This window comes from Rhea americana, unplaced genomic scaffold, assembly GCF_003343005.1.
Source record: "Rhea americana isolate MKP2758 unplaced genomic scaffold, rheAme1 scaffold_245, whole genome shotgun sequence".
NCBI classification, from domain to species: Eukaryota; Metazoa; Chordata; class Aves; order Rheiformes; family Rheidae; genus Rhea; species Rhea americana.
In genome coordinates, this window is record NW_028186363.1 from 1,169,945 (window position 1) to 1,190,123 (window position 20,179).

Genomic DNA, 20,179 nt, shown 5'->3' on the forward strand with positions numbered 1-20,179 from the left:
GGAACAGAAACTGGAAAATAAGATTAAGTTACATATACTTCAGGACAGGAGGGTTTCATCTTTTCCTCCCTCCTTAAGAATGCATTTTCTATCGCTAGAGTAGAGAGACCTCTTTTTTATAAGCTACCACATCATGGGATAGAGTCCGCACAACTTGTTCTTCTGACACAGTCCAGGAAKAACCGTTCTAGATGTGCTGCAACGCTCTGTTGCATGCCTACAGCCTTTCTTGCTCTTTGCAGTTCCCTCCCAGTATGGCCAGGGTTTTGCTGTTGTTGTTGTTAATCTTCAGAGCGCACTTGCATAACTTTTAAATAACCTTTCCCCAGCTCTACACACACCTTACTGGGCTCCTTAAGGTTTCTCTAGACTTTTTAGGAATAGAAAAGAATAAGGATAAGGGTTGCAGCCCTAATGGTTTCTATAGTATAATAAGCAACTTTCCTCATAAATACAAGATATGAGATTTGGATCAGTTTGCTACTTCAGATAAACTTCTGTCTATAGGTTCCTTCAGTTTTTAGCGCAAAATCATATCTAACTCATACATTTCCAACAGYTATCTATCAGCGTATTTTTTCTTTTATACCTTTAAAGAATAAAATGCAACAATTTATTACATTAAACCATGACACAAGTTTTCTTCTCCATATATTCCAATATAAAGTTTTATAATGGTATAGTAGTAGTATGTAGTAATTCATACTTTTTATCTTAGAGAAGATAAAAATACGTATTTTTCCATTCATTCAAATAAAGAAAAGCCACAAGAAGAAGAGTATACACACAACTTCTAGTCTTATTTAATGCATTTTACTTTTACCAGTGCAAAGGCTGGTCACATAAAGAATGAACAAAAGCTGTGTGTCCTTTGCTGTTATATTTGACTCTGAAAGGCTCAGGGAAAGGCAAAGGCTATGAAACGGAACACAAAAACCAGGAAAAAATCTTTTGAAATTAAAGACAAAATAATGAAAACTAGTAAGATAAAGGTAAAAAATTGTTCCTTAAAATGTTTGAGCATGAGGGAAAGAGGAAAAAGACCCTCTAGTAGGGGACATATTAAAATAAAGAGGAATTGAAAGAAAAGATGAATGCCACACTGTCAATTAGAAAATTACTAAAACTTAGAAGCAGAACTAACAACCTGAGATTTATCCTCTCTGGAGATACTCAAAACCTGCCTAGACATGATCCTGTCTACRTGCTCTAGGTGGCTCTGCTTGAGCAGGTGGGTCRGATTAAATGATCTCCAGAGGTCCTTTCCAACCTCAATCATGCTGTGATTCTATGTGATTTATTTGATTTTTATGTGATTCACTTGATATTTATGTGATTTACCAGGTAGCAGCATCTGACTAATTCAGTTTTCACCCCACCATAAAAAATAACATGCTACAATAAGATCTGACAGTCTCTTCACAGAATGAATAACTTAGTATTGACCTTCCTTAGCATGACGCAGGACATATTAACCTGAGTATGACACAGGACATATTAAGAATGTAGAAATTCAGTATTTTCAACAGAAATGTTTTTAGTGTAATAGTCTGGAGCTATTTAGAAAATGTCATATGGCATTCTAGAGGTTCCAGAGAAGTAAACAGGTCTAAAAAAATGTATACCCAACAAGGATGTATCTAAAAAGGCTCCCATCTTAGTACAAAGAATTCACTGTCAAGGACATAAAGAAAAAGAACTAGAACACTATTCAGAAGGCAGAGCATTCAGATAGTTCAATGACTCAGAGAAGCATGTGATATGATTTATTCATTTACATATCATAACCTGGAAGGAAATGCTGTTTAAGGAAGCCCTTAAAATACTAATTGCTGGGAAGTAAAATGTGTGAGACTAACATTCTTTTAATGAAAGACAGAATTGGGAATATCACATTATGAAAAACACAAAAATATCTCAATTATTGGAAAGCTGAAAGAAGTTGAACAAATAATCTAGGGATTAAATCATGGCAGTTCATGTTTTCCTGAAGTACCTGGTTGCTCTGCCTCTACTGTTTCCAGGGTTGCTGCAGATGTGCATTCAATGACTATCATTGCTCTCCCAGAAAGTTTGAAATTAAAAAATGCAGCTTGCTTAAGAAAAACAGTTAGGGGAAAACAAAATCTGACATCAGAAGCTGATTAGCAACATTGAATACAAGATTTTAATTAGGATCATAGAATCGGTAAATATAAAGGAGGAATCATGCAATGTGAAGAGTTTTAAAAGCACAGACAATTACTATTAGAAAATGTGTGAGTAGAAATTACACCCAACACCTACAACACAGAAAAAGCATTAAACAAGCAATAAGTACTCGAAAAGCTTCTGAAAATTTGTTATTTTTCATGTTCTTGGATGCAGATTCTTTCTGTAGGCCTTTTTCTATTCTATTTTCCTTAATGTTGTTTATAAAGAAAATACAGAATGACCTTGTACCTCATGACTCACATGCTAAGGATTTAGCATATGGACTTTTACTGGAACTGACAGACAGTGCTGTGACACACAGGTATATATCACAATTGTCAAGAAAATAAAGATGTTGCTATTTTTTTATTAAACTAGCATAACCTTCCTGTTCAACAGATTAACTTTCTGTTATKCTGGCATTTAAGTTCCTGTTCTTATGACCAGAACACTTAATTGTAACATTTCACTTTGCTTAGCAGGATTAACTATGTCAGGGGAAAGTGAGTTCTGATATTACACTTTTATTTTTTCTGATTTTGACAATTAGACAATTAGTCAAGTTTACATTCAACAAAAACAAGCACTAATAAAGAGTGTGTAACACAAAATTATAGAGTCTCACAAATGCATTTATAATATTTATTTTTCTAGGTAAAATTACTTTTAGTCTTAACTGTAGAAAACAGTGCTTCTATTGAAGTATGTTTCTCTGAGAAAGAGTGATGAATTAAATGTCAATGCTTTAATAGCATAAACAAATGTAAATGGACTAAACTGCTGGGTTAGAGGGAAGAATTTGTCCTTTGTGCTGAGCAAATAAAATTGTTATCAAAACTACAACAWGGAAATATGAAAAATTTCCCATCATATTTAGATGCATATATGGATTTTAAATTAATTTTAACTAAGTTGGCAGTCAACTTTTTAGAATGAAACAATAATGTTCTTAACATTAGATAGAAAGCATATGTCACACTACTTAAACCTGAAGATTGCACGAAAGTCAGGGATAGAAAAGAAAATAAAAAACATTACAAAAGTATACCTTCAATGTTTCAATTTCTTCTTTGTGTTCCCTCTTTAAATGCAAAATGGCAGCTTGGTATTCTGTAAAAATAAAAAGAAGTACTTTCCATTAGGATCAGAAAACAATGTGACGATTTTCAGCATAATACATTTCATACTACGTTACCAAATCCAGAATACAGACATAAGGCTCCCAAATAAAAGACCTGTTACAATAGTGAAAGGGAAGGAAAAAGTAAACATAGTAATTAGCATTTATTTTCTCAAACCACATGACCAGACTTTCAATGGTTTCACTGACAGCAGAGGATAAAACAAAGAGGTCTTCCATGCTGAGAGGGAAAAATGCAGGGAGGTACCTCAGACTGAAATAACAGGAAGTTAAAGGTTTAGCTTTGCAGATAGAAGTAGAGCTGACAGYTTATTACGACATATGCATGCACATATATACATACACATTCAGAAGAAAAACATACAATAAATAAAATGGTTTAAACTGAACTTTAAATATAYAATCACTATACATAGTCAAACTGGATAAAAGGGCAATCACAAATACGAATGAAGACCTGGAAAGTACCCAACAGCAAAAGATTTAAAGAACTCTTTCTCTTAATTTTATCAGATGAAGACCGATTAGGGGGGTTAACTMCCTTCCAAGGGAAAATATACTAGGTACTAAATGGCTCTAAAATTTAATGAGGAAAGCTATAAYAAGATTCAAAGGTTGAATCTTAAAGCCAGARAAATTTAAATCAGCAATGAAGCAAAGAGGATGTTGAACACCGATTACACACGTTTAGTGACAGCTATAATGCTGAAGTGTAGATTGACCAAATGGACTTGTAGAAGCTGGGTCTYGTGCTATGATCTCCCTCAATCCATACTGTGGCTACATTTGACTAGGAAGAAAGAGAAGACCTTTCATCAAGGCTTTGTAATGGATTAAGGAAAGCCAGTCTCCTGTGAGACACTGGCCCAGAAGCTGTAGACCTCATAAACAAGCAACTAGAGTTTGCTCTTAGACTGTTAAAGCCCTACTTCTATCTGCTTCCAATTCAAAATTCATCCAATGGCATATTTCCAGTTTCCTGGCCTGACTTCTGCCTCCTCAGCTAAAAGAGAATCAGAGTAACAACTGTAAATAGTTCAAAGAGTTTAAATTTTACTGACAACATTCTGTAACACTAAGAGGTTTGTACAGTGCCTGAAAAAGTAGAATCAGTAAAAAAAAAAAAAAAAAAAAAAAAAAAAAAAAAAAAATTGAGCGCACGCATAAGAAAAACAAAGGAAAGACAGCCAGGTCATCACCCTGAAACGGGTATGACAATGACATTTTTAATGCAGAAGTATTTTTTTTTTCTCTTCCTATATAATGCAGTTCTATTTAGAGCTTTCCACCATGGGGAAACAACCAGACCGCTCTGTCTGAATCACAACTGGTTATGTTTATACACTTTTCTTCCGTGAATTCCTGTGACTGGTTGATACTCCCTCTCGATATGGGCTCTGCTAATCCATTCACCTAAACAGGACTTGGCAARACAGCTGCCTCAGGTCCCCAGAACGTGTCGTGGCCCTTCCCGCACGCCAGCCGCTAAAGCATTCACTCCGTCTGCAGGGCACGAACCTTACCAACGCTCTGACTTAGAAGTTCAGCGTCTTAGCTCCTGTGACAGACGACACAAACAACAGACTTAGAAACTAGCTTGGGTAACAGAAGCATACAGATCTACAGATCYGTCTTAACAAAAGATCTATTTTCTGTCTGGGGTTACGCAATGCTTAACGTTCTTTGGGACTCCGGCCAGAGGGTCTTAGTTCACCTACTCTGACAGAAACCTGCACTGGTACCAACAGCAGCCTAATTCAACATGCCTACTCATCCCCAACCCTCTGCTGCCTCTTCTCTTACGTTGGCATAAGTGTTCACGCAGCCACAAAACGATGGCAGAACCCCCAAGGACTAAAGTTAACCAAGCAAAACAACAGCTTAAAAAGAATTTTGAAAGAACTAAGAATATTTTCATTATAAACATATTTTGTAAGATACCATCATTTTAAGTTATACTTTGTAGTATCAGGCTTTCCACAGGCATGTGTTTTTCTTCACTTCTCCTAGCTGGAAGCTCCAAAACAATTTCTAGATACTGTCCTATTGAAACTTTGTTATAAAGTTTCTCAGTACAAGTTCTTTTATGGTTTGCTTATTCCAAATAAAAATATGCTTAAAAAGTAGTAAGTGGTAAGAATTAATAAGCCCAATACATTACTTAAAATAACGACTACTGTATAGAAGTGAACGTATCATACTCTCTATTCATACATATACTGCAGCACATTTAATGCACTGTGTACTATGCAACTGACATACTGCAGCCTAAGTTTCTTATGCTTCTTTCTGCCATCACAGTTTCCTTCCATTAAACTAAAAGGAAATATCTAAAATATCCTTTTATGTAATGGACAGAAAAAGTAGTAAACTAGGTAGCTAGATTATACAGTATGAAATTAATGCAGTGAACAAATTTCCCATCAGTTATTTTAAATAGCCTAAAAATAGTCCACTGGATAGGAGCTGACACCCAGTAGAGTGCCTTTTTCCTTCTCCTCAACTAAACACTCATCTTAGGGTGTAAGACAGTAAAATGAAAAAGAAATCACGATACAAGTGTAGTATTGTGTGATCCAGCATAGTGACTTGAGTCTAATTCTTGTGTACTTTTTCTGAAGTCACCTTAATTTGGTAGAGTTGTGGCTGGATAGTTAATGTCTGAAGAAAATATCCTGYACACAGAGACCTGAATTGTTGAAACACTGAAGATTAGAAGTAGAAAGAACAGTTGCAYCCATACTGTTTCAAAAATCAATTTCTGATCATACTGGCAACAGAATAATAAAGTGCAGTTAAGCAATGCTGTTGGGACGCTGCTTAGAATGGTAAAATGACAAGAGCCGAGTAAACAGTAAGGACGTATCTTAATGGAAGCAGCTGTGCAAGATGTCATGTGTTGCACCATGCATAAAATACATGCCAAGGTTTATCACTACCGGGTCCCTACGTTCCATTTAAATCAGAAAACAGATTAATCTAGACAACAGAGACAACTCAGAAATACAATAAGCTCTAAATTATCCACAAGTGATTTGTCTAGGTTATAGATTGTCTATATATAGTTTGTCTAGGTGCCATAGATCTGGAAACATAATCTGCCTCTGCATGTAGTCAGCATGATTCTAGCATAATCAGTGTAACTCAGTCCAGCCTTATTAACTAAGGCATGTGAACACAGCTACGCTGTTGCTGTGGCCACCTGAGATAAGATGCTGCAGCTGAACTATAAGACCTCTCACCAGACAGTGCTGCAATACCTTAAGGACCTTCAAGACTGACACGGAAATAAAGCAATAAAACAGAATSAAGCTGATTTCATGTCACCAGATGACTTTTCCATCCCAGGTTTGTGTACCAGCAGGATTTTTACACTTGCCTGTTGTTTTAAAGTCTTTCATTATGCTGGATAGCAAAGGGCTGATYGTATAAACATTCTGTTGTACTTGCCTGGTCTCCAAACAGCCTGCCAGGAAGAAAGTGGCTGTAGGGYATAAATAAGTTAGCTATCTCTAGTGCAGATATTACACTGAAGGGTTTATTAAACAACCAAATCAGATGGCACGCGCCATCTCTGACAAGGGACTACAAGCAAACCAAGATATCATTACCGAGAGAACACTGAAAAGTAAGTTAGGCCTTTACATGAGACAAACAAAAAATAAACAATCTCACTTGATTGACAGATTCAGCTTCMACAACTTCTGAATACTCTTATTTTTCATTTGCTACTTCTAGTAAACTTTTCTCTCTATTTTGAGAGGACACCATTCATGGAAAAATACAATAAATGATGGAATCTTTTGCCCATTTGGACATACTCTTTACTAATGCAACTTGATACTTCCCTCAATTCATAATTATAAAGCACTGTTGCTGAAGAAAACTGTCATAAAACTAGGTGCTTCTTCTAAGATACTGTGATAAAGATCTTCTAAGATAAAGATAAGTATCTTCTAAGATATTGTGACAAAGACATCTGCCTTAAATATAGTACATCTGCCTTAAATAAATACAAATATTTGTTACATCTGTTGGTAGTTAGCAATATATTTTAAAAACTGAGGTCTGAGGAAAAAACACTCATTTTAAAATAACATGAATGTTAGCAAAGGRTATGGGAAGCTAGATACAAGTTTCAGTGAAAACTGAAGTTATACAATAATTTTAACTTAGTTACAAGTGTGACATTTAGTGTCAGGTTTTACATGCTGCTACTGAAAAAATAAATGAATTAGTAACTGTAAAAACAGAAATCTCCTTACTGTGAAACYTGAATTTCCATTAACTCCCATATTTTGCGATAGCCAGTAGCTAAAGACAGATATCTGAAGCTGAAGCAGACCTGCCAATCATACAGATTAACCATATAGACCAAAGCTCTATTTTGAGCTCATTATCATGAGAATGACCRTGATGAGATTGATCCCTCCCACCCCACTGCTGCTTCTCTGTATATTCATCCTTTGCATTCATATTTCTTGCATCTAGGACTTGCCATACATATTTTGCATCCAATGCACAGAACAAAATTGCATGGTGAAGATCCTCTCCCTATGTAGATGCAGGACAAAGAGATTCCTGTAGCCTAGATAAAATCAGTTTCCCAAAGTCCAAATTCTATCCAGATCACTTTCAGGGGAATAGYGATTACCCAGTGAAGCTGACTGAGCTTCCCTTTCAGCCCATTGCCTCTTCTCCATTCACAGGGCACTGCAGAGAAGACTCTGGGTCCACCTTCTTTACACCTTTCCATCAGCTTTTTATAGACACTGGTAAGAGCCTCCTCACTAAGCTTTCTCTTTTCCAGGCTAAACAGTCCCAGCTTTCTCAGCCTTTCCTCATACGAGAGATGTTCCAGACTCTTTATCATCTTGTCACCTTTCACTGGACTTTCTCCAGCAGGTCGCTGCCTTTCTTGTACTGGGGAGCCCTGAACTGGACACAGCACTCTAGATGAGGCCTCACCAGGGCTGAGTAGAGATGGAGGATCACCTCCCTTGACCTGCTGGAAATGCTCTTCCTAATGCAGCCCAGGAGACCACTGGCCACCTTTGCCACAACAGTGTATTCTTGGCCCTTGTACAACTCGTCCACTGTAACACTTAAAGACTGGGAAAAAATATTCTAGGCTAATAATCACTAACTTTTATAGAATGATATTTTATAATTTTATATCGAGATTTAAGTTAACAGATGCATAGGTATCCAAATATATTAATAACTCTTARCAGTTGTAATGTCCGAACTTACTAATGAACTCTGCCTGTTAACAAAGCTCCAAAGCAGAAAACATTTGTACAAGAGAAAGTAGAACAGCCATGTAATGTGTTAACTCTAGATGTGACCTTCCCTGCCGTGCCATAGGTCTAGAGACAATTACTAGTCCATGAGAATACGAGGAAAAAAAAAAAAAGAAAAGTACTAAAATATAGGACTGTGGTGTGTTTCAATCTATATCTTTTTTTAAATCTAGCTCCATACAAATATTTCAATATTCGTTGTACAATAAATGGTAAAAGCACTTGTATTGTCAAAGCACTGAAACTAAATCAGTTTTCTTTTCTTTGGATTACATTTCTATTTTGTTTGGTTGRAATATTGTTCTCTAAAACACATAAATACAATTACGATTAAAATGAGAAAATAGGGAAACATTTGTATCATGAGTAAATAATATCAYAAAACCTTGTGACAAGAAAATAGGCCTCTGATTTCATGAAAATCTGCAMGATGAGATCAGTGAAATGTAAAACTAGCCATTTCCATGGGGTGGCAGTTTTGCTCTCAATTAAGTTTTTGTCTTCCCCTTGGCTGAAAACAAATATAATTCACTGATTCCCAGATCCTGGATGTATTATTATTGTGTTCTGGATGTGAGCTTGGTATCTCATTAATTTTTCATTTAGTCTTTCATTTTAGTATGGTTTTTGTGATTTTTTTATTTTAAAATAAAATATAACCAGYTAATCATTTAGAAAACATATACGTTTGAAATTTCCCTGTTCGCTTGCTTTCTTTCAAGCTGTTTKGAAAAATCCTCTAGAATTTCTGGAGTGAACAACAAGGCTAACCTCATGACAGGAAATCCTATTTTGCCATGCACAGACAAAATCTACATTAGAACGTATCATGTTTTTATTCCCGGTTACAGTGTATTTGGTTCTGTCTACACACAGCTGCAGGAAAATTCCAGTGTAGTTAGTATTTTATCTGTTTTTAAAGAACCGTTTTAGCTTTGAACATTACAAAGACAGAAGCAATACAAACCTGATAGTGTTTTTCTTTAGCCAACTTACAAATTTTGTGTCAGTCTGCTTTGTGATTTTCAAATAGGTTGGCAATACAGATCATACAAAGATAATGGTGACTAAATGGTGACTGATACGTTTATCAGCATACAGGGAAATAAATCTGGATGAAAAAGCAATTTTTTAATAATATTTTGTTTATAATAAGGTATTGGAACATTTGAAATGCTCCAGTCAAAACATGGAATTAACATCTGAAAGAAAATAGTAGGCTGCAAAAACAAAATGTGATTATGTTTTAACTGTATTTTCACTACAAGGAGGAAGCAACTTCGCATCCTGTAATTCCATCAAACATAACACATAAAAAAACAAGAATTATTGTGGAAGTGTAATTGAAAAGCCAAAGAAACAAAAACAGGCAATCTAAATGGGTGGATAATTAAGATAGACATAGGTAACTGAAGGGTTTAAAATGCTCTAAAAAGGTAAAAACCTTTAGTTACAGAATCACAGACATCAAGCGTGTGTAAACAACAGAGTCATGTGTTGTGAAACACGGGACAAATGCTCAAAACTGTTTATACATCACATCTGCTAGAGCAAACAAAGTACAAGTACCCTAAAGAACATTAGGGGTATACAGGTGCGACGGCAGAAGGTTTTATACATGTTCTCTTGAATAGCAAAACCRAAAGTACCTGTAACCCCAAATGCTGACAAATAACAAAACTTACGTATAGAGAAAAGCATAAAGCAATTGAGAAAGCTTGCTTACTCTGATGCAAGTTATACAAAAAGCATGTAAATTTTAATAATGTAACCATAGGTTTTAAACTTTAACACAGAATGACCTGAAACAAATGAAGATAYAATCTTACATATATATCAGGCTATATCAGCGCTGTGTTTTCTAAAATGTTGGCCTTTAATGCTAATCTTGCAAGAAGACAGTATAACACTGGACTGCTCCAAATTTCTTCAATCTTAAATAATCATAAAACATAAAYACCTACAATAGCAACATCTTTTAGGACCACTAGGCCCTTGGTATCTTGCTTGGTACCTCAGCATTTACAGCCCCAACTGTTCAGCTTTAGCACTTTCCKGACATTTCAGGATAATCTTGGTCTCCTGGCTGCCTTAAAACTCATGTAGGGCATATATGGGTCTYTGGTTTCTCCAGGGAAAGTTAAGCAAGCATATTGAGGTGATAAGGGTATTGACCTGGGGGTTTTTGTTTGAGGTGACTCCTTTAACAGATATAGAATCCCCAAATGATACAATCGCTAATTGTTTTAGTTATAAATATGAAAACCTCAAAATCTGAAMTAGTTATGTATATAATCAGTAAATAATATTTTCTGTGTTCAAGAAGCGGCAGAGACCAGAATTCCTGTACCTCAGAACACCAACTATGAAAAATTTTATTGTCAGTAATCTCAACTTCTGTTTGATCAAAAGGAAACAGAAAGGTGATATATGAAACATGATCATATGAAGATTTGCTCAAAAATACCATAATATTCTATTCTACAATAGGAATCAGTGTATGTTGGTTTATATGTGAAATTTTCCACAGAGAAAGTTACACAGCTTAGTTCATTGATAAGACGTGCAGGGAAATTATAACAATTTGTACAAGTTCCAATGTAAGTTGCTTTTGTTAATGCAAAACTGTCTGAATACTTTTCTATTTCCAAAGAACTACCAATACATCTGTAACGAACATGAGTAGATCTCATGAAATTTCACAGGGACAGGGCTTCTAAGGCCTTTGAATTTTATTTCTTCAAAAATGATGTTCACTTGCATCATGATGCACATGGAGTTGCATGGTAGAACTTGTTCTTCGGTGATATAATGCTTCAAAAGGTTATGCTGGTTATGAGATTTCTTTATTAGTCTTCTAAGATAAACACACTGAAAATCCACCAACAACGTCTATTATTCCTAACTCAACCAAGAYCAAAACTAGGATCAATAAAAGAAAACTAATCCTGATTCTCAGAAAGTTTGTACTCAACAGATTGCTATCCTGTAATTGTTTGAAAAATGTGAGAGCAGGAAACTGCTTAATGAAAAAACAAGGTAATAATGACCATCAACACACAATATAATGAGCTAGAGATATTGAGACAATATGTTATATTAAAAGGAGGACTCAGGAAGAACTCCTTGTTCCTCAGAAAAAGTCTTATAACCACYAGGAAGCTGGAATTCCTTCATTTGAGGAGGAGACTACTTGCCTCCTGTATTGTCTTTAAGAAATTTTTGTTCAAATGTTTATTTTTGTACAAAAGGCAMACAAATTTCAGAGTACTTTATGTACCATATAGATTATACAAACTCAAAGTACGCAGGGTAATCTCCTTCATGACACAAGAAGGAAACTAGTTAATCTTCACTTAAAATAGGACAAAATACCCTGCTATCTCAGCTATCACAGAAGGACTCTCCAGAAAATATCTCCTTCCCTCATTTCCACATATGTGTTTTCACTCACACTGAAGCATGCCRTATTCAGTTATTTCAGTTACTACTGCAGACAATTGCAAAAGTGACAGGTCATTGCAGAAAAAGAGGAAGTTAACAGAAAACCATCTTTTACAATAAAATGAGTTCCAACTCAGTTTTCATTACTTAGCATACATTCAGTAATACTGTCCAAGGGTGTAAGAGTTTCTTAAAATGAGTTTTCAAGTCATAAGAGTTTGTACAAAATAAATTCCTGAAGCTTCATTTCAAATCCAAGAGAAGCCTGGGCTCTGTGTGTCCTGTCGTCAGGGGGACACATAAGCAAGCAAGAAAACACAGGAGGATGTTAGATGTAGCAGGGGCTGCATCTGAAATAAACTTCCATAAATCAGGTTAATATTGTTCTTTCTCTTCTTGTATCACAATTAAATCTCTTTTCTTTCAAAAGGCTTCCCTTCCCTAAAYATGTACTGTTTATTCAAATCAGTAAAAGTCTTTTGCTATAATATTTCTCAGTGCTCCTTGAGTCATCTCACCTTGTCTTTTGGCTAAAATTTAGCTATTACCTCAGTTTGATATCAGATATGTCTCAAAATGGAAGGCTATAGTCCCTGACCTCAGAAAGAACTTTTCCAGCCCAACTTATGGTCTTTGTTTCAGAAAGTTTTAGAACGAGCACTGCCAGGCTATTATAATTTCATTTATTAGGCAGATTYATTTATCTCAAAAGGGGCTATATTTATTTGAATTTTGCTCAAAGACAAAAGAAATGAAAAACAAAAATAATAGAAAAAGAAATTCCCTATTGCRAAGCTCTTCCAATCATTCTTCAAATTTTAACTTTGCAAAATTTGCCACTCAGCATTGTGGAGTGGATCTGAAAGTCWGAGAAATCTAAGTTCTGCTTTATTTTAGCTGCAACTGAGATTGAMGTCATTTCAGGCAGAATCCTGAAAACAGGGCCTCATCCATTTTGCAGATGCAATAGTCTACTAAATTTTTAGTTCTGAACGCTGACAGTTACTGTATACTTGACCCTTATCACCTTTATTCTTTCAAGGAAAGATTCAGACTGCCTTTACAATAACAGMAGAGACCAAAGACTAGACACAGACGGAAAACATTACACTTTTCCACCCACCTGGTGGTCCCTCCTTGCAAAGTTTTAGGTGAGCTAGAGACAAAAGCATAAGTATGATCGCATTTAAGTTTCACACAGGGTATTTATATTTTTATACTCATTAATTTTATTAGATCAAGTTCTTTAATGAATTTTTATATAAAATAGATATAATCCTAGCAGACTCAATGCTTTATATTCATTTCTACAAACATGTACGTCAGTCAGTACTTTAAACACAAATTTATCTTGCAAAAAATTATCAACTGATTGTGAACAGCTTTATTTCTTAAGTGGTATTAGATATTAGCATTGCCACTAAAATCAAATAGCAAGTATTAAAAAAGGAATTGGTATCACACAAAAAAATATGCCATGGACATAAGTCAGTTGACTACAAGCCACATGTAGTAACACCTGCTGTGAAAACAAACATGCAAACATCTCTATAAAACTCTCATCCCAAGACACTTTCTTTACTTTATTCAGAATTGCATATTGCACTCTGTAGAATGACTCAATCACTTATTTTATTGATTTCTCAAGATTTTCAACTGGAAATGACAAACACCACATTCATGGTGCTCGTGCATTATTGCCTGTTCAAGTTGCTTAGTAAGACAAAGAGAGTAGTTCATACCAGAAAGTTCATAGCATTTTCTCAAGATTTATCCTAAACAACCTGATTAGARGGTATAGGTTTGAGGTGGGGATGTTTTCAGGAATTTTTCATTTTGCCTTTTAACTTGTTTCTAAAACACTGTTCTCTTGAACTTTTTCCAAAGATGCTACCGGGCATATAACAAGCAAATCCGAAAGAAAATATGTCCTTAGTCAATGTATGGCATATGCCACCGGATGGCAGAAATAAAGCATACATGATATTATTAATGATAACTAAAGCATAAGGCACACTCCACTGCTTCTCAAATAAAATACACTAACATGCATGTTTTTCCCTAATGTCCACAAAACCAAATATGAAATAAAGACTAGCTGTTTTGGACAACCTATGTAATTCATGCAAACACCAAACACATGCTCAGATGTGTAATCGCAAAGAATTGAATACAGAACAACTATTACAAACATACACAATACATGCTCATTTAAAGCTTTGTCATGATGCAGAACAAGCTYATCATGTGTTAACATTCCTACAAGAAACACTGCAAGCATTCACTGGTAAAGCTGGTGACCTCAAAATTTAACCCACAGCTTCAGTAATTTTCTGATATGGTGCCTTCAAAGGAAGCGTACTGGATTCAGTAGATCACAGTGGTCTTAGCCACTACAGCTAATTTAAATAGAAATACCTCATTCTCCAGAACTGTTGCAAAAAGTAAATATACACACTAAAATAAATGGTATTATTTTAGTCATGTTCACAGCTGTGCTGATTACGTGTTTTTCAGAAGACCCTCTAGGCCACAAGGAGAGCTTTAGCTCCTGCTTGAGGGAAAACACAATAGCCTAAATTCCTGGTAAAATAGTTCTATCTGCAAGTCCTCAAAAACCCTGAAAAGTTGCAAACAAACCTAGTTGAAGAATATTACAAAATTACCTTTTCATTTTTTTTATAATAGAACAACTTATCTACTTCCTCTGAGCAAAACAATCTTACACGAAACCTTACATGAAAACCTCTCCCCCCAAAATCTCTAATTCATCTTTCAAATACATTAGCTTATTCCTCAAAACTTTACATAGCAATTAGAATCTTCTCTGCCCCAATGTGAAACCATGAAGTGGAAAGTAGAAGTCTTGAAAATATATTTTATATATATATTATATAACACATATAAAAATATAACATATTATATATAATGATCTATATAGCTGCTTCTTGGTCAAATCCTTCCTTTATAAGTAAGAGCAAACTCTTACTTATTAAAACTCAGTAAATGGAAATACACAAAATAATGTTGATATAAACAATTTAAAATTGATTAGAGAACAAATGGTTGCACGAATAAAAGAAAACTAGACTGCAGTTTACCTCTCTTGAAATGTAGCACACTCTGTAGCATAAAGTATCCATTAAATTTTAATTGAGCTAATTCATGAAGTTTTCAAATAGTTAGGATTTCTTATCTTTTCTCCCCCCTTCATAAATCTTGGTCCCAGCATTGTCAATATCCTCTTTTACTAAAGTCATTTTTTCCTCCATTATTTTCTCAAGCTACTTTCTCCTTCAACCACGAGGTGACAGCAGTGCATCCACTTACCACAGCACCAATTTTTGTTGTTTTTTTTTGTTTGGTTGGTTTTTCGTTTTTACAGGTGCATCGATATCCTGTTGCAGCTTCACTCAGGCTACCACCCTAAAGATCAGGAAACGTTCAGGCTTTTGTTTCTTTCATTCTCTCTTGAACTGGTGTTTAAAACAATAATTTTCAGACAAAAGGAGTATCATTGGGACAACTATGAAAACCTGCTTGAAATGTTTAAAAGAATGCAACATTTTAAACCAAAAAATTGTGACTTACACATTTTTAAAAGATTATTGGCCATCGGAAGCCCAAAGCTTAGGTATACTAGAAATTGACAGAAAGATTTCCTTAAACTTTCTTAAAGTCAATTTGAACATTTGCATTTAAGCATCCTACTAGAATTAGCAAACTAAAACTGATTTGAACTTAAAGAAATCCTTAGAACTACATACTTTTAAGGGTTATGGATTGGCTAATGGTCATTTACTGAATATAGACTAGGTGTATTATTATATAATGCTTCTTCCTTCACCCCATTCCATCTACTCCAATCTGTCTTCCTTTCCTTACTTCCGATTTAATTTTGACTCTTTTAAAGCTCTATAATTCAATTTGCAGACTAGGAAATGAGCAGATATCTTTCACCTCCACTAATTGTTTTTTTAGACTATTCAGGGAAAGGAAAAACCCTCCAAGCTTAAAATTTCCAGCAGAATGGTTGTCAACACATCAAAGATTCTGGTAGAATGAAAATACGGAAGATGTGGAGAAAGAAGACATATGGAAGGGAAGAACCAAAGGATAAACAGTCCTAAAGAAGCAAACATTCATGTATCTAAATATTGCCTGAGTATCATGATAATCTCTATACTATTATAGAAGAAAAGTAACTGATAAGTTGCTACAGAAAACTAAGCAAGCTCACAAAAGGTACTGAATTCCCTGCAAATAAGGGAATAAAGYGCTATTCAGAAGTAGTCACCTGAGTAACCATCTGCTTGATCATTCCTCTCCTGTGACTTATAGCTACAGTTCATTTACTGTAGAAAGAAAAAGAAAAAAGATACATTACCACTAATGATGCCATATGGAAACAAATTACACCCAACTAGCAAGCTGTAGGGGCAAATTTATCACAGAATTTCTCTGATGGGTTACAAATTCTCTTTATCCACCTCATCCAGTGCAAGATTAAACTACAAAGCATTTAGTCTAAATTCTAGATATATAACACTTTCCGAATCACTATATAGGGTACAGTGAGTATAGACTGAGAATGTGTGTATACCATTTATGCAGTATGTGTGTGTATCTATACACATGTGGGTGGACAGAACTAGGCACACTATACACCTACACACATATGTGCAACCACATCCCCCGATACATCCTCAGCTGCCTAAAAGTCTAGAATTATTGCCAGACTTTAAAATACTGATAYATACAAAATGATGAAATGTACAATAAATAAGGGATCTGGAGTTTTTTGGGGGGTTGGTAGTTTTTTTTAATTATTTACAAATGTGCCTGTGCCATAGTAGAGGGGACTATCTTGGCAAGTATACCAGATTTGACCAAATTCTGGTTCAAAGTTTTACAAAGCTTGAGGGTATTTAGATTCAKGGTTTCATTTAGACTCATATTTAAACTACTCACGTTCAAATGCTGGGTTAAACATAACTTGTTAACAGATAATGTGAACAGTGAGACTGCAGAATGCGATCTGATACAGGAAAGTGAATGCAGTTTAACTCAGAGGCATTTCTTCAATACAAAGAGCCTCATGTATTTTGAACTAGAAGCATGGAAACAAAATACAATGTAATTCTTCTGCTAAACACAATTGCTCTTTCACTGCCTTTCATTAACCATCTAGTAAAATCCTGTGACCATTTTGGGCTTTGCAACATCACATTGGTAAAGACATGTAAATAAGCAGTGAATATATTTCAAAATAAAAACTACAGTACAGKAAAGGAAATACAAAACTTGCAGAACTTGCCATAACTTTGTGCAGATAACAGATTACCAGCTGTTCCAGATGTGAATTCTTAAGCAGACTGGTATCTATGGCTAGACAGACATATGCATTCAGTTATGGCTTTGTATACTGCAAAAAAGGGCTTGTTAGGCATCTGCAGTAATGCATACATCTAGACATAGGTATCCTTAAATGACTGTATTACAAAAACCAGTGCCCATTATGGAAATAAAACAGGGATTTTACTGAAAAAACTGAAGCATACTTCTCCTCCTCCTTCATCCTGCAATTACATAATCCCCAGTAGATAGACAGACAAGAACATTTCACCACATGTCATTAGGCAGAGTTTCCACATTCTAAATGCTATTTTTTGCTGTTTTCAGCATTGGAAGTAGGTATTTTTTCCATTCTACCTCTCTATCTAATGACAGTATCTTATACACAAAAAGGGGATTGTAAAATATCTTGCATCTGGCTTAAAACATTCGTCAGGAGTTTTGCTCCAGTTTTACAGATGGATAAACTGAAGCCTGGAAAGCTCATATAACTTTCCTGAAGCCATTCCAGAAGATAGCATCATGGCTGGGAAGGAAACCCAAGCATCTTAACAACAAATCTTCAGCATTAATAGATGCCTAGCTTTTTATTCTTGTCTCAAGAGGCACAGTATGAAGAACAGAATCAGCTGAGATGGGGAGAGAAAAAGAGGGAGGCTCCTGTTGCCCATTCACAAGCTCTAGCAGGAGGAGATAAGAATTCCTCTTTACTGCCTTAAGGCCTCCTATATCACTTACAGTACTCAATAAACCTGCAGTTTGAAAAACAAATACCTCTCAGGCTGAGAAATATCCCCATATAACACAAGATAATACAGTCAAATCCCATACCCTATATGAAACGGAGATACCAGGCATCTTGGAAAGCAGCTGCTGCCTCTGAGATCCCTAGCAAAATGTTTGTTTGAATATTACTTTAACACTATTACTTTAGCACTTGGCAGTAATCTGTTTATTCACAGAACTTCTACTTGCTGAAGCAGTTAAAGACACACTATTTTGTTATGTCAATATGAGAGTACATACACCTCTCTACATCTACTGTGTCATCACACAGCTTTTAAGTAAGAATCATCCAAGTCAGACACCCTTCCTGGAGTCCACCTCACTACAGTTTCTAGATAGTACCACAATTCAAGCAAATAATAATGATAATATATGAAAAAGGAGAGTAAGTAGACAGTAGAGATCTAGATTGTCAAAGGTACAATCTCCTTCTTAAGAAGCATCAATCCAGGTTTAAGAGACACTGACATTATCAGACCTGCTATTCAGCTTACTTCTGACCCCAGCACTTTCTGATAACTAAATTTCAGGCTGCTCTTCCTTAAATGACAAATGCAAAATATACGACATAGATACCAGTACCTATTCATCACTCAGAAGAAAGTACAAAAACGAATGAATGGATTTACAAGAACTCCCTTCAGGACACTAACAGCATCAAGCATCATGTCTGCTTTTGGAGACAAACGTAAATTGTTCAAGGCCACAAAGGAAGCCTGTCTGAAGTGGTGGATGAGCAATCACGTTCTTATCTCTCATATCTTTGCTTAGGCCATTAAGCCTCTCTTTCTCCCAAATAAGTAGGTTATTCTCTGCATTTATATCATGACCAAAAAGTAATTTTCTTGCTGTGAACACAGAGCACAGGGGAGTAAAGCTTCAATATATATGACACCTGGCAGTAAATCTCTGCTATTATTTTTTATTTCTTTTGATTCTTATTCAGACCTTTTTTCTTTAAACTTTTTAATCTTTTTTTCAGTTATCTCCTGATTTCTTTCTTTACACTGAAATCAAAGCTGTGCTTATACTACTGTCATACAGATTGGGGCACATTGAGAGAGCATGACTTCACTCCAGATTTAAGTATGACGAAAAGACAGACTGTGAGAGAAGGGGGTTTTGAGTTCTTTTGTTAAATGTAAACATTTGAATGAACTTGAAAAATGTTGTGAAAAAGAACACTAGGTGGATTAATATTTCAACTATACTTTCTTTCAGTGTTTTCTCCAATAGGAATGACAAATACTTTTTAAAATCATTTTAGTTTGCTTAAGCAGCAGACAAAATTCTCTCTGATTTACATAAGACAACTAATTTGATCCTCATGCTAAATATGCATTTTTTAGTAAGGATCACAGGTACTGCAGTTCTTTTCTCTTCTGTATCTCCTTAATGGGGAGACTATTCTTCAAATATCCGTAGTTTAGTGAGCAGCAGAACTCCTGCCTGAACTCYCCTTGTTGTATCTGTCTGATAGGCTGCATGCTCTGATCCAGCTGAGGCATTCGCTACACGTTGATTCTGCGCTGCCTGATATAACAGATGAGCTCACTGGTGAATTTGTCTCCTCTACCTGGCCGGGTATTTTCATCACATGTAATAGCTGAGACATCTAACCTTCTACCAATTCTGATGCTTAAAAATGAGAAAAATCTGAAAAAGAAAAAAAGAAAAAAAAGAAAAAAGAAGAAAAGTGAGAGAAAGAGAGAGGAAAAAAAAATAAAAATGGAGGAACAGAATTTTAGGACCACAGAACAATGCACAGAAATGTCTTTCATTACACAGGAAAGGTTTCCATGGAATAAATATATAGTTATAAATGAAAATATCCTTTTTCTAGTCTTCCAGAATAYAAATGATGTACTGTATTACAGATTTGTTGGACTTCAACTATTTTAGACTTACATACTTCAAAGAAGCTCCAGTTTTTCTAGAGACCCACATAAACAGTTTG

The 20,179-nt window shown here is 35.3% G+C and overlaps 1 protein-coding gene across 1 annotated transcript in view; it reads right to left on the reverse strand.

Annotated features, from left to right (window-relative positions):
* Positions 1-20,179, reverse strand: part of FMN1 (formin 1) — a 142,976-nt gene that overhangs the window by 115,164 nt on the left and 7,633 nt on the right. Inside the window, exon 3 of the mRNA XM_085306681.1 lies at positions 3,242-3,303. Within this exon, the coding sequence (XP_085162807.1) occupies positions 3,242-3,303 (62 nt within the window). The remainder of the gene's footprint in view (positions 1-3,241; positions 3,304-20,179) is intronic.